This window comes from Hydra vulgaris, chromosome 12 (assembly GCF_038396675.1).
Source record: "Hydra vulgaris chromosome 12, alternate assembly HydraT2T_AEP".
NCBI classification, from domain to species: Eukaryota; Metazoa; Cnidaria; class Hydrozoa; order Anthoathecata; family Hydridae; genus Hydra; species Hydra vulgaris.
The window spans coordinates 46,805,001-46,821,293 of record NC_088931.1 but is presented as its reverse complement, the minus strand read 5'-3'; the positions used below and the strand labels follow the sequence as shown (position 1 = coordinate 46,821,293).

General features: G+C 29.8%; 1 protein-coding gene across 1 annotated transcript in view; it reads right to left on the bottom strand.

The window, feature by feature from the left end:
* The window catches only part of LOC100215426 (uncharacterized), a 54,296-nt gene that overhangs the window by 26,740 nt on the left and 11,263 nt on the right, over positions 1-16,293 (bottom strand). Inside the window, exon 3 of the mRNA XM_065813474.1 lies at positions 7,939-7,990. Within this exon, the coding sequence (XP_065669546.1) occupies positions 7,939-7,990 (52 nt within the window). The remainder of the gene's footprint in view (positions 1-7,938; positions 7,991-16,293) is intronic.

Genomic DNA, 16,293 nt, shown 5'->3' with positions numbered 1-16,293 from the left:
ACATTTGAATCAGTTGATGTATATCCACTCTTCACACGTTCTGCCTATTTAAGACAGTCAATGAATGTACACTCTTTGCATGTTCTACCTTTGTCAGTTGATGTATGAACAAAAAAAAACTAAACAAATAAAAAGTAAAAAATAAAACTAAATAAACAATAAAAAATGTAAACAAACACTTTATACTATGTAAATAGAATTGCAGTTTTTAAAAAAACAACTTTACTTTAAACCCAATCAACAGTTAATTGTTGTCATCATGTAAGAAATCTGCTTAATATTAAAATTAATATCCTGGTAGTAATAATTAAAAGAAGAAAAAGAAAAAAAAACAACAACATCATAACTGCAAAAGAGTTTAGGCTTTTAAAAAAAGGGAATAAAATTAAAACAAATTAGGTAATAATACTGCTAGATTAGGTACTAAATTTATTATTGTTATTATATTAAGCAAAAAAAAAACTTATATGTCAAAAAAAGTGAGAACAACCTAATGATAATAAAAGAATGATAAAAAATAATAAATACAATAACAATACTGCAAGAGAAAATAAGACAAATATTTATAGAAGACTATTTAAAGGCAACAAGCTATATTAAAGGAAGATAATAAACAGAAATAAATTACTTAAACGTCTGGGTAGATTAATGAAAATATAATGTAATGAATATATATAATAATGTACTGAAAATATAATGATTACCGACAGGTGAACAAGTGCTGTAATGGTGTAGTGGTAAAACGTTCGCTTTATAAGCGAGAGGTTCTGAATTTGATCCCCTCCACGTCCCTGGTAGTACCGCGCTCAACTTGTTTCTCCGCGCAGCGGCCTTGTTCTTCAAGGTTCGTGTTTTGGAGTTATAGAGTTGAAAGAGGATTAAATCCGCTATTAAGTAGCCTCCTCATCTTTAGTGGCTGTCTCGACCTTGAGGAGGTGAATAACAAAAAAAAAAAAAAAAAAAAAAAACATAATGCAATATTATTTCTTTAACTTTATTACTTTTTTCATAGAATCTTAAAAATTTTATTTTAACATATTTGAAAAGATCAACTTATTAGAAAAGGGCGCAAGAAATGATTTACCTTAAACAAAAACAATATCTTTTTACAAGTATTTTTCAATCTACTTTTTACAAAAAAACATTCTTTTTACTGTTTTTATTTTATTTAGAATTTACTATCAGGGCTTGTTAAATTGATAAAATTTAAAACATTAGTCAAGACTGAAAGATGAACGCCACATTTCTTAACTTATACCAACATTGATATTCGCTTGAAAACTTTCAAAAAACTTGATGAATGCATCACTTTAGCAATTTCTTTTTCAAATTGTTATCTATATTTCTAATAAAAATTAATTAGTTACTGAGATTTTAATAGTTTTTTTTGAAGACTTCAAAAGAAACCAAGCTAAAATATTGTTATTACTTTCTTCAATAGTGTGCTTAATAGCGAGCTTTGTTTTTTTACTTAAAAGTGTGCAAATTTTAGTTAATGTGAACTCATTAATGTTGTGTTTGATAAGCATTTGAATAATAACAATACTTTTAAAAGCTATTGAACTATTTTTTAAAAGTGATTTTGCTAAAATATATATATATATATATATATATATATATATAAATATATAAATATATTAGGGTGCATCAAACCCCTTAATGGGTTAAATTCTTAACGGCCCTATAACAAACATGTCCCTTTGGTGTTAAGTAGCTACTGTGTGAAATATTATAAAAATATAAATATTCCTAATGGGTCCACATGAAGCACAAAATATAGCTTACTACGGCATTATTACGATATTATTGTAAATTTGAATGTCTAACTTGGCATGAATAAAGAGTTTTATGATTCATATTTTCTTACTTACTGTAGAATGTTTCAAACTCTATTTGTGTTTTCAGGAGTTAGCAACCACTGTACCAAATACTGGTTACAGATTACCGACAGGTGAACAAGTGCAGCGATGCTACATGTTTCATCAACAAGCTGGCCTGCCTATAAAGCAACCAAAACGTGACAGTGCAAAAACTGTGTTGAAGCAGGTCATTCCTTTTTTCAAAAAAGCAAATATTCCAATGATAATAACAGAAAAGAAGGCATTACAGTTACAGCACAAGAAGACACGACTGCAAAAGCAAGAAGAAAGGAGACTAAGAACAGAAGAAGCAGTTACAGCTACAGTTTCTGCTACTTGTACAGTAGAGCTCTCTAGCAACAGCAGTGAGGAAAGTAGTGATGAAAGTAAATGTGATATCGATATTCTTTTCAAGACTCCTAAAAAGAAACTAGTAAAAACGCACCATCGAACCACTCGCACTGGAACGGCAGCTCATATACCTTATAACATTCTCAAATCTCCAAGAATTGTGGTTTTGGCAACAAGAATGAAAATTTCTCCTGCACAACAGTCTGCACTCACTGAGGCCATTATTGAAGAATAAGGAGGTGATGCTAGCAAAATTGCTGTATCATATACCATCAAAGACAGGTCCATGTATATGATGAATGAAGAAATTGCTTCAGAAGTTCGGAAGTCATGGGTTCCTGCAAAGTAAGCTTCCCTGCATTGAGATTCTAAACTGATGAAGAACCAGGCAACACATGACTTACAGGAAAGATTTGTGGTCACTGTTGGCGACAACACCAATGTCAAAATTCTTGGTGTACCTGCTTATCAACCAGGAACAGATCAACGATCTGGAGATATCATCACTAATGCTACAATGCAGTTTTTGCAGTCATGGAACTGTGCTGAGTCAATAGTAAACATGACTTTTGATACTACAGCCAGCAATACCAGTGTATGTCAGTGCCATATATATGGTCCTGCAGCAAAGAATTAGCTGTGCATGTGTCATCACATTGGAGAAGTTATTTTAACACACATTTTTAACGACTTGCACATTGAAGCATCAAAATCACCAGAAGATACTGTATTTAGCACATTTAAGAAGCATTTTGAGACAGTTCCTCATAGAAGCAACAAGACACTTAGTCCATTCTACCCTCAACCTTTCACAAACTGTTTAGACCTTTTCAACCTTTTCACAAACTGTATCAGATTAATATGTGGAAGAAAAGTGCAGAAGCAGCTGCTGAATCTTCCATAGAGCATCATTGAGAAGACTATAAAGAATTCAGTGAATTATGTTTACTGTACCTTGATCCAGAAAACAGACAGTTTCACTTTTGTTGACTGGGTGCAGTACACAAAGCACGGTGGATATCCAAAAAATTGTACTCCATCAAAATGGTCCTTCTTGAAGAGCAGATCTGTTTGTTGCCAGCAAGAGCAATTACCGCTGCTGCACAGCAGACATAGTTACACAGCTTTGTCACCTTTGTGTGTCTGATATACAGTGCCTGGTGGACAACGTGTAGATCAGCAGTTGACACCCCATGGCATGATTTCTGCCTTTATCAGAACCTTCTGACGTACACAGAGGTGAGTTCTGAAATATCTGAAAGCGCCATAAAAGCACTGAAGTGACATCTGTGGTACCTATGTTCTGAAATGGTGCCTCTTGGTCTATTCAGTGACATTGTTTCAAATCCTGAATTGCATTACTTAGCAGAGAAACTTCTGGCAGCGAGGCCTAGTGATGTAATGGTTCTGCTGCATGATCGCTACTGAACTGGCTTTGGAAAACCCAAGTTCCCGACTGAAATCATTGCCACAACAAGACTTGGAGATTTAGTTATTGCAGATTCATGGTACATTTTCAACCTTTTAGAGATGAATGCTAATTTTCTTAACAATAATGTTGAAAACTGGCCAGTTCACCCTTCGTTTCTGTCATCAAAGATGAAGACGATTTCTGTCTATGTTATCAATAACAGTGCGGAATGCAACTAAGTACAGACTTTCTAGATGCAGCCAAAACTGTGGTGAATTATCAGAACATTCTGCAAGTTGTTGAGGTTAACAGAAAGTTCCAAGTCTGTGCAGCCGTAAGAAGAAACCAGGAGCACCAACAGTAAAAGATCACGAAGATGACAATTGACAATATTTAACTATATACCCATAGTCCCAGTAGCTAAAAGCTACCTATTGTACTGTGCTCTGTTCGATATTGTAAACTTTGTCATACTTGTTTGGAATATTTGAGTATTCTTTTGTCCATTTGACAGTCTTTGCAGTAATTCCTGGAACTATAAGTAATTTTGTGTATATTAATTGTTTATATGTAACCGACGCCAATAATAGTATTAATTACAGTTTATTGCAAAAAATACAGTTATTTGAGTTTGTTGTGGACCCATTAAATTGCCACAGAAAAATCTCAAATTTTTACAGGAGCCATAATTTATGAAGTGGAACACAGGAATCATAGGGCCGAAACTGAAGTAAATTCTTAAAAAAAAAAAAAATATATATATATATATATACACACACACACACACACACACACACACACACATATATATATATATGTATATACACACACACACAGGGTGTGTGTTACCCAGGAATAAAATTTATACAGCGTTATTATAATATTGGGAATTTAGGGTTGCTGTTGGCTGGTGAGTAAAAAAAGAAAAAGAAAAAAAAGTTGTACATTACAAAAGTTTCTAGGCAAAACTTGTCACGCCAATACTAAATACTGAAAATTGCATTTATATTTTATAAATGCAAAATTAAAACCAATTAATTTTCAACTTGTTTCTTTTTCTTTCTAAACAATCTTCTTAATCTTTTTCTTATTTAGAAAACAAGTGCGATGTTTCAACTAGTTTCTCCACGCAGCGGCCTTGTTCGTCAAGGCTCGTGTTTCGGAGTTATAGAGTTGGGAGAGGGTTATAACCACAAGTAGCCTCCTCATCAGTAGTGGCCCTCTTGGCCTTGGGAGGTGAATTACAAACAAAACAAAACAAAAAAAATTGTGTAATTCGCTAGTATGTGTAAATTTAAAAAAAAAAAAAGTATTTTTGTATTTGTATATTTTGTTTTAGTAAATTAAACTTTATTATTTGTTTATCAAAATTTTTGATTTATAAATTAAAAAAAAAAATTGTAAAAATTTATGTAAATATAGTATTCTTTTTTTATGTTTTACGCAAACAATTTATAACATTTATAAACACAAATGATTTATTAACTTATTTAACAATAAAATGCTTACACTAAAATGCTTTACCAGCAAATTTAGTTGACTAACAGTATTTTTAACTAACTTAATAAAATAATTTTTAATCTTTTTTTAAAAAGTAATTTCAAAATGACATTTACCTCTACTAAAGTCATTTTTTGAATAATTACTATGCTAAAATCTTTGTTACTTTCCTAACTAAAGATAAACAGAATTTGTTGGTTTAAAATCTTTTTATCTCAAAAGTTTGAGATCATGCTCTGTTATATGTTAGTTCATTATTAAACCATGCTAAATGACCTTATGTTCTGACTTTGCTTGTTTATTCTTAAACCATGCTAAATGATCTCATGTTCTGTCTAAATGATCTATGTTAGTTTATTCTTAATTTGAGCTGTGTAAAAGTGTCCAACAGTACAACTGAAAACAAAACAGAAATTTAAAAAAAAAGTAGCGTTCATAAATACTAAAAGTTGTATAATAAAAACTAATAACAACTAATAAAACTATTTTAGATTATATTCAAAAAATTTGTTTTGCGGTTATTTAAACAAAACTTTAAAAAAATATGTTTAACCCTTTCACTCACTGTGACCCTCTCTGTGGGTCATAATGTTTGTAGTAGTTTTTTTTTTTTATTGCCTTTAAACCGATCATGACATTTTATGCACAGCCATTTTACACTTTTTTACAAGAAGTGAAAGGTTTAAAAGGTTTGTACATAAGTGAAAGGGTTAACTTATGTACATTGTAATATAAACTTCTTTGCAGTTAAAGTATACAAAGTTTATATTCTGCTGAACAGATTAAGAAGCTGACTTGAAAATTACTCAACAATAAAATAAATGTGTAATTACCACTATTTTTATTGTTATCATATTAAACAATTAAAAAAAATTCTTGACTTACATTGCTCTTTTTTAGAGGTTTTTAGTCAAACTTATTTGAGATTTTTTTTACATGACTCTACCCAGTAGGTGACATAATACATTTGCCACATTTTTTAAAATTTTTGTACCCTACATCTAAAACTGTAAATTGATTGAAATTAAAAAAAAAAAAAAAGATTCTAAACTTTGTATAACTTTTATTTGCCAAAAAATATTTCAATGAAATTTGAAAATCTATTTATAAATTTTAATCCTACTAAAATTGACAGAATTTTTTTTCTTTTCAATTTCAACCTCAACTAAAAGATTATTAAGGTCATTTTTATAGAACATTTTTGCTCCTGTATTCCAATAGTAATGATTTTTTACAGAATATTATCATTTAAATAGTAGCATAAAAAAAGTTTCAACTTTTCCCATGCTTAATAGAAACCTATTTAGTATGTTGAAAATGTTTTTACTGATACACAAAAAAGATGAACATATATCAATGTAAAAATACAGACAACTGAAATGTCACAAACTTTAATGTTAATTTTATTTTAAATGTTAAAATGTTACAAAAAAAATAATACTTTCTTTCAATATGAAAAAAATTTAAAAATCTTTTAATCATTTCTTAAGATTACATTGAATTATCATAGCTCTCAATCTCACACCACAATGGACATTTTTCTCAGCAAACCTTTTCAGTCATCAGATAATACTAACATTGAGCGGAATCTTCTGCTTATCGCAACACTCCTTTATATGGAAACTAATAATGTGAATCTTCCATCCAAGTGAAATCTTCTTTGCAAATACATCATACACAAAACTACAAGTGGAAAACCTACAAACATGGACATGAAAACTATCTATTTTATGATTGTTGAATATTTAAAGCTTCACCCAAGAATTCAGCAACTAAATCAAAGGCTAACCTAATATTAGCATGATAAAAATAATAGCACTAACGCATTTGTCACTAAACATTATGTAAAATGAGGGTCTAGTCAATTGTCTCCTACCTGTGCAAAATGAATTTAAAAAATTTATCATTAAAAACAATTTTTAAAAATTTTCTTCTTTAAACCTCATGTTTTAACTTATTCTAGCTATTTAATTGGAGAAAGTATCATTTGGATTAAAGACTTTAAAATTTTTGTTTTCATCAAAACCATCAACAATATGCATAATGCATAATAATTTTCTTTTTAATTAAGTAATTCAAATTATATCAGAAAAATTTACTTATATGGTCTTCATAAAGATGTAATTAAGGTGGTGGAATTATGTTGATAATTTCCTCAGTGAATTTCAATTATCTAACAAGCATAGATTAGTGACATTTTTTAAATATTGCATTTGTATTTAAAATTAGCTCCATCAAGTTGTTATTTTTCAAATTCATCTATTAATAATCCAAAAGTCCTTGAAACTCTTTTATATATAGATAGGTCATAGCAATAAGAAAACAACTTTGTCACTCCTGAAATGACATATTTTGACATTGTAAAACTTATTCAAAAAGTATAGCCTGTTTTTTAACATTAGCATATTATCCTGTATTCACACCACATTGCATATTCTTCTAAACTGTGCAGTGTTATTGGCAATGAAAGTAAAGATTTATATTTAAGTTCAAGATGGCAATATTTCTTATCTGCCTTCAGTGATGTATCCAGAAGATTTTTTAGGGACACCATTTTAAGAAAAGATTTCATCAAATAAATTCTCATAAGAAACAGCCTTATAAAGTTTAGAACCCCCTCCCCTTTTTTTAAACAACTTACAGTTGTAGAAAAAGTATCAAAAACAAAAAAAGATGTAGTTTTTAATTTGTTTTTAATGATTTCTATCTCATGTTACACTAATAAAAAAAAAGATTTGGAAAAACCTGAAGTAAAAATAAATTCAACTGAAAACTTTTAAAATAGAGCAGTGGTTAATGAAGTGCTTTAAAACTAACCTTTTCTTGTGATGAGGTCTTTGTATAAACATTCAATAAATATGTTGATATCCTAATTAGAAGAACTAAATTTGTAATATGTAAACATTTAAAAATCTTAAAATTATAGCTCATATAACTAATAGTTTAAACATCACATTTCTAGACTTTTTTTGTACAAAATGCTGCACATTTGAGCTAGATTATAACATCTTTTTGTCAAAAAAAATAAAAAAAAAAAAAAAACCACCTAAAATTATACATAGTAATAAAAAAAGATGTTTAAGTAAAATGCAAATCACATAATATTAGAGAAAAAAAAAATTAGAAAAATGTTTTAAACCTTTAAAGTTTTATTAATTAAAGTTTCATTTGTTGCAAAATAATTTTCAACTTATTTTTGCTAAGTTTTCAGTCTGCAAAAAAATTGTTATTTTTAAGTTATTCTTTAGCTCTTAATTTATAAAAAAATCAAAATTGGATGTAAACTTATATATTAAAAAATAATATTAAATGAATATTGTTTTATAACAAATTAAATTGACACATGCATTTATAGAAAAAACCTAAAAAATGTTTTATTTTAGATTTATTAGAAACTTATACTCCATTTACACTGACATTAAAACATGTTTTATTTTTAAATGCAAATTATATTTTCATTGCAAAAAGCTTTATTATTACATTAAAAAAAAACTACATTCATTTTATTGATAAATAAAGCTTGTGTTAATATAAAACAACCTTGCACATTTTTATGTTTTTGCTGGAACTATGGAAAAAAACTCTCGAACTAAGAAAACTTTGTTGAACTCAAATCAAATCATTGTAAGAAATGATTGAATAAATTGCCAGTTGTCCACATTATAATATGCTATAAAGAACTGTTTGCTAAATGATTATCTGACTTGGTTCATTCCAAAATATATGGAATACTGAAATAAACAATTAGATTCTATTCAGTTATATTTTAATACAAAATTAAAAGACTCCATGTTTTACAGAGTATGAGCATTTTTTATAAAGATAGAACAAATGTTTGTCTTTTTTAACTTGAGTTTAAAAAAAAATTAAAATATTCAAAACAGCATTTTAAATAAATAAAAACATTTGATATAGCTATAATAAAACTGAACTATAACATTAAAACCAGGGATGAGTCCCAAAAGGACTCTGGCTTTATATCTCTACTTTTTCCGAGTCTGTAGTGTCCAGAAGCTCTAAAAATGTTTGTTGACTTATGATCTGCTATAAGAAAAAAATTCATGATATTTAATGACTTGAAACTTATTGTTTTTAAGCCCAGAGTCCTGGAGTCCTTGCCGCCATTATACCTACGGACTCCAGGATCAAAAAATAATTGTTCCTCTAACCTAAAATCTTAATTTTTTTCTATCAGTATTCCAAAAACTTATTTATATTTTTAGAGCTCCTGGATACCAAAAACTAGGATGAAGTAATCTTTTTGTGACTTTCAAATCCAGAGTCCTTTTTGGGACTCCGCATCCCTGATTAAAACAAGACCCAAATGATTATTTAGAGATGCAAATAATTAGGTTTAAATTATTTATTATGAATAAAAAAGATAGGAGATTAAAAACAAAGTTGTGGTTTAAAATTCTCAAAATATAAAAAATAACAATTACTACTTTGCCAAACCATATACGCATATATTTTATTTTACTCTGTTAATGCAGGAAAACATATGTTCATAAGTTAGCGTTTCTAAATGGAAAAATTAAAAGCAACTCAAATACGTCTAAACACATTTCTGCACTCAGCAATAATTATATCTAATGTAAATATTTTTTTTTCATGTTTTCAAATAGTATTTACCTAACGAATTTTTTAACATTGGAAATATATAACTTTTTAAAACAATCCACTCAATAAAAATTTTATCAGTTTTACACACCCCATTTTTTAGGAGGTCTTTAAAATGTGAAACCATTTCTGCTATTTTTTTATCACCAAATATAATCACAGGGTTCACTGGCCAAAAAGAAATGTCCAAAAGAAAAGTTAAATTACAGAATAAAGGCAATACCTTAATATCTTTGAAACATAAATCCATACTAATTGTTAAACTACTCATTATATCAGTATAAATGTGTTGCACCGATGCATTAGTTTTATTAAAATTTTTTAAAGGAATGTTTTGGTAAATAAAATTGCCATCTTTTTTGATTATACTTTCAATTAAATTTTGTGGTTTGTTAAAATAGTTTGCTCTGTTGAAATATTGCCTGACGAACTATTTAAGATAACTAAGTTTTTCCATAGTCCAATTAAATTGCTGCACGCTGCGGACAGCTTTTACAGGATCGTGTAAATCTTGCTCGAAGCCAACGTTCAAGTGTCTCAATGGTGCAAGAACATCTAGATAAACAGATAAATGTATTACAAGAGATGCATTTTTCCAAACTTTTAAAAAACCCTTTAATTCGGTTTTTTTCGAAAGCTGAGAAACTGTTTGGCTAAGAGACTTTATATGAGAAATAAATACACCATAATTATCTAAAGCTATTTTCATTGCATTCCACTTATGATCCAGTCAACGAGAACCATATGATTTTGCTGGTTTAGGAACAAATTTTTCCCAAGCTTCTGATAAAAGTTTCAATTCTCAACGTTTTGGCAATTGTTTATTTTATTAAGACAATGTTATTTTAGTAAGAAGTTTTCACAATTTGTAAATGCAGTACATTTTGCAAAAGCATCTTTTAATGCAGACGATGATTAAAACAATGTATTACTTGAAGCCATGATTATGACATGAGACGATGATTAAAACAATGTATTACTTGAAGCCATGGAGATTTTTTTTTCTTAGTAATGCTCCTAAACCTGAATGAGCACCAAGATTTACGATAGCTCCGTCTACGTTTAACCCTAAGAGCTTTTTAACCATGTCATTTATGCCAACTCTTGCAAATGCTTGTTCTAGACAGATTTGTAAACCACATACATTACCATTGCCAGGGCTTTCAACCAACAAAAGTTAATATTACCAAGATCAATGCCATTTTTTAAAATAGCAAATCAGTGTTTTTATTTACATTTTCTTTAAAACCTCCTGCACCAATTTACTCCGATAATCAATATGATGAGCTTCCTTATGTTGTTTACTGTTGCAATGGGTTCTTACGTTGTCTTTTTTAATTGACAGAGTTCCAGGGTGAATCCACGAAATAGAAAATTTTTAAATGTTTTTAATACAAGATTCATATTGCTTGCAAAGCAAGCAGCGCAATCTTACAGCATCATTTCTTTTGATTTCATACTTTAAATTAAACTCTTTCCCATTTCAAAACAGTATCTAATTTACAATGGTTATCTGTCGTTTTTGGTGAGAAAAATGATGTCATATTTTTAAATATTTAGTTCACTTGATCTACTACGCTTTCAATTTAATAGATTTTAAACCTTAAATTTTAAAAGTTTTCAAACCTTTTCAATTTGCTCAAAATGATTGTAAATTGGAACGCCATTTTGCAAATTAAAGCCATTAAAGTCTTAAAGCCATAGTTATGAAATAGCTTTTTTTATTCTTCAACCCTTTAATACAATCATAAAATTTTTGCAGACTTATAATAACTAACTGCCACTGACAATAACAAATAACACCATGCTGGAATATTGTGGCAGTGTTATGTATTATAAGCGTTATAAACAGTAATATTTTTTTTTAATATATTTGTTTTGGTATCGATTTTTTCATTCTAATTATTATTTTTTTAGATATATATTTTTGATTATTATTATTTTTAATTATATTATACTTACTGGTGTATGTATACAACATGGTCGCAGAGAGGGGGGTCAGGGGTATATTGTCCCGGGACCCAGCTGTGTTTAAGGGCCCGCAAAAAAATACCCATGCCCCCCCCCACACTTTTTGAACCACCATGGCCCCCCTTCGCCCATGTGTAATATTATTTGTAGAATAACTATTTTTTTAGAGTATTTATTTTTTATTCTTAGCCAATTTTGGAAGCTAAAGTTAGGTGTTGCTAAATGAGTCGGATTTTAACATTTGAAAAAACAAGTGACGCATTTAAAAATAATTACCTGAAGACGTTTTTAAGTCTATATTATTTTTAAAAATAATTACCTGAAGACGTTGGAAGCTTTGATCATCAAAGCTACATACATATCAACTGCACCAAAGTTTGATGTAGTTAATATTTAATGTCCTTTAGGAGTTTGAATGCTGGATCTTCTTGATTCAATGCATGGGTTTTGCTTGTGGCATTAGACAAGTAGAGAAGGTAAATGATTTGGGTGTAGTCTCATTATCTCCTAATGAGACTACACCTGTAAAACTCAGTTTTATGGTTCTGAGGCCGGCTGGTAGTCAGGTTTTCCGAACTCTGTCGTAGCTCTCAAAGAGGCTCATTCCATCAACAGCTGAAAAATATCAAAGTACTAACAGTGCCATGTTGCACATGGATAGTGTCCTTGTTTGTACTTTTGGTGTGCATTGTCAAGGCCACATTTGGAGCCCTTTGTTATGGCTAAGGATTTATTAATAGTAATGAGACAATTGTTTGAGCTATTATACAGTGTACTGAGTACTGTCTATGCTTTGAATCAAGTTCAATATATAAATATTCAAATATTCAAATATTCGTGGCCTTTGAAGAAACTTTTCTTCTGTTGAGTCTTATCTTTTGCAAAGTTCACAAGACCTACTTGTTATTTGTGAGACTAATTTGAGTTCAGCTGTCTCACTTTGTGATCTTAGTGTTGATGGATATCTTCCTTTAATTCAGAAAGACTCCAATAGTCACATGTTTGGCCTGGGCATTTACATTCATGAGAATTCACCCATTTGTCGCGAAACTAAGTTTCCACAGACTATTCTTTTATGTGCTTTTGTTTAGCACCACTTCACTCGATAACCTTTCTCTTTATTCTATATCACTCTCCTTCATCTCAAGACTGCACTCTTTTTGATGTTATTTCTGATCAAATCAACCAAGCTCTCTCTCTTTATCCATCAGACAATACTGTTGTTAATGGTAAATTTAGTGCTCATCACACTGAATGGCTTAGCTCTAGTGTCAGTGACTCTGCAGGCGTTAAAGCCTACAAATTTTATCTTTCTCAATCCCTAACTCAAATAGTCAACTCTCAAACTCGCTTTTCAGACAACCCAAATCATTTACCTTCTCTACTCGACTTATGTCTTGTTTCTGATTCTAGTCACTAATCAGTTGCTCTACATTCTTCATTGTTTTCCTCACATTGTGCTATTGCACAATGTGAGGAAAACAATGGAGAATGTAGAACATCTATCAGCAAAACAATTCTCCAGAAAACAGTTGTCTGTTTATTACTGCTAGAAACCATTGTAAATTTTTTGTCTAATGTTAAAGTTCACTATTTTCAGGTCAAGAAATCTCGTATTTCATCACAAAAATTAGGCTCTCATGACTTCTGGAGAATCTTTAATATTATTGATAATAAGGGCAAATCTTTTATTCCACCTCTCTTGTATGGTTCAGACTTTATCACCTTACCTAAAGTCAAAGTTGAATTGTTTGCTAAGAACTTTCCATCAATATCATCTCTTGATTCCACTAGGTGCGTCCTGCCTGAGTTAGTTGTCAAACAGGTTGACCCAATGCTTGACATTCGTATCACTCCAGTTTCTGTATCTAAAATGATTTCCTGTTTAGACTCTCCTACAGCTTGTGGTTCAGACAACAAACCTGTTATAATCTTTCAGAAGTACTCTCCAGAGCTGTCATTTTTCAAAACTATTTAACAACTGCTTACCAGAGTCTTGTTTTCCAGCTTACTGGAAAGTGGCATCTGTTATTCCTATTTTCAAAAATTCTGGAGAGCGATCTGATTCATCCAACTACCGTCCCATTAGTCTTCTTTCTATCATAAGCAAGGTGTTTGAATTTTTAATTAACAAACACTTAATCTCTTATCTTAAATCTAATAACTTACTTTCTGATCATCAATATGGATTTCGATCTTCTCATTTTACAGCTGATTTACTTACAGTAATAACCGATAGGTTTTATCGCGTATTAGATAAAGGTGGAGAGGGTAAGGCCATCACTCTTGACATTTCTAAGGCTTTTTATAAAGTTTGGCATGCTGGTCTACTCCATAAGCTTTCTTCTTATGGTGTATCTGGCAACATCTTTAAGATTATTGAATCTTTCCTTTCCAATCGTAGTATAAAAGTTGTCCTCAATGGACAGCACTCTTCTTCTTATTCTGTAATTTCAGGGGTTCCTCAAGGTTCAATCCTTGGCCCTATACTCTTTTTAATTTCACAGTGGCTGGTGAACTTTAATTCAAATAAAACTCAAGTTTTTCAGCCAATCGTGATTGCAATAACTTAAATCTTCCTATATTTATGAACGGTAATGTACTAGATGAGTCATCTAGCCTTCATCTTCTAGGATTAACTCTTACTTCCAATCTTTCTTTGAAACCATATATCAAATTCGTTGCAAAATTAGCATCTGTTAAGGTTGCATCTCTTTATCGTGCTTGACACTTTCTTTCTCTGGATTCCATTCTCCATTTCTATAAATTTTAAACCCGGCCTTGTATGGAATACTGTTGTCATACCTTAAGCGGATATGTGTGTCCAAATCGGAAAAATTTGAGTATCTGGAGCTTTCAGTAGATTTTTTTGATTTTTAACAGACCATAACTTTTTAAATAAAATAGATAATCGCCTGAAATTTTTAAGGGTAATAGTTTTTCACCCAAATTTATTAATCAAAAACACCTGCAAAAATCTATTTTTGCAGGTGTTTTTGACTGATTTTAAACAATCTTTGAGTTTTTATACCTCAAAGTTGCTAAATAACGCAATATTAAAAAAAATTTTGGAAACTTTAATGTGCTACAGGTCAATACCATCAGACAAGCTATGCCAATTTTTTGTTACTCTTGTGTACTTAGAGTAAAAATTGGAAAAAAATTAAAATTATGCATCAAAAGTTATTTTAGCACTTGCAGCAGCCTGTTAAAAGATCACTTTTTAAAAAAAATAGGATAAGTTACATTCACTTTGTTGGCATAGAAAGTAGCATAGGCAGTTAAAATAAATTATGAAACTTTTTACTGGCAAGGTTCAATATATAGACAATCACCAAAAAAAATTTAAAGAGCTACACTCTATCTTATGAAATTATTGTAGCCCTATGACTTAGGTTTATATTTTTTATTTTCCTGAATAAACATAATCAGTTTTTCCTAAAATAACATTATCAGTGTCTTAACTTAATTTATTTGATATGATTTTATAATATGTATTTGTTAAATTTTATGCATATAAGATAATGGTATAATTTTCACATGGTTAAAATTTGAGTGCAAAATACTTCAATTGCTGCAAGAGTTTGTATTAAAATCTAATTCTGCATAGTATTTTCTAGATTTTATAATTTTAGTTTTTAATATTGCAAAAACCAAAGACTAAAAAGTTTTGTATATGTAGAAATAGTTATATGTAGAAATAGTTTATTGGTTGCATTTTAGACAGTTTTTATCACATTTGTACTTAAGATTTCATTTTTACTGATTTTATTACTGGAAAAATATAAAAAAAATTTTTTTTCAGATTATGTTTAACTCTCTTTAGACATTTCTCTTTTTAGACATGTTTAACTCTCATGTTTAAGTCAACATATCAATAGCAAACCAACTTAAGATCAAACCTGGTCAAAAAGTTTGTACTAACTGTATGAATGAATTTAAACTTGAAAAATTTACAGAAGTTAGTCAAGATGTAGCTGAAGAAGGATTTAGTTGTTCAGATGTTGATAAGACAGTTCTTAACAAGAGTGTGTCTTTATTGGAAATATCTCCACTCAAAAATGTAGGTAGACACGACAAATTAAGAAAGCAAAAAGCTAAAAAAAATCCCAACAAGTACGACAAACCTAGTAGCGACAGCATTGATATAAACCTAAAATATATAGTATCGGAAAAAGAGCAAAAATGTATAAACTGTAATGATTTAGATAAACTGTTAGATGCAAGTAAAAATAAATGAAAATAAGTTTGAAGGAAGAAAAAGTTCAACTACTAACACTAACTCCTGATAGTTAATCAATTGAAAAAACTTGCAAAACATTTTTAGTTTCAGAACACCTTCTTATGAAAGCTCGAAAGTTGAAAAGTGAAAAAGGAATACTTGCTAAAACTTGAGGCTAAAGTAGGACAGCCTTTGGAAGATATTGTTAAACAAAAAGTCATTGAAATTTATGAATCCGAAGAGTTTAAAAAGGCAATGTCCAGGAAAAAAATACTGTTTCTGTGCGTATAAATGATGTAAAAATTCATAAACAAAAACTTTTAATATTAGTTTGATTAGAGGAAATTCATTTTATATTT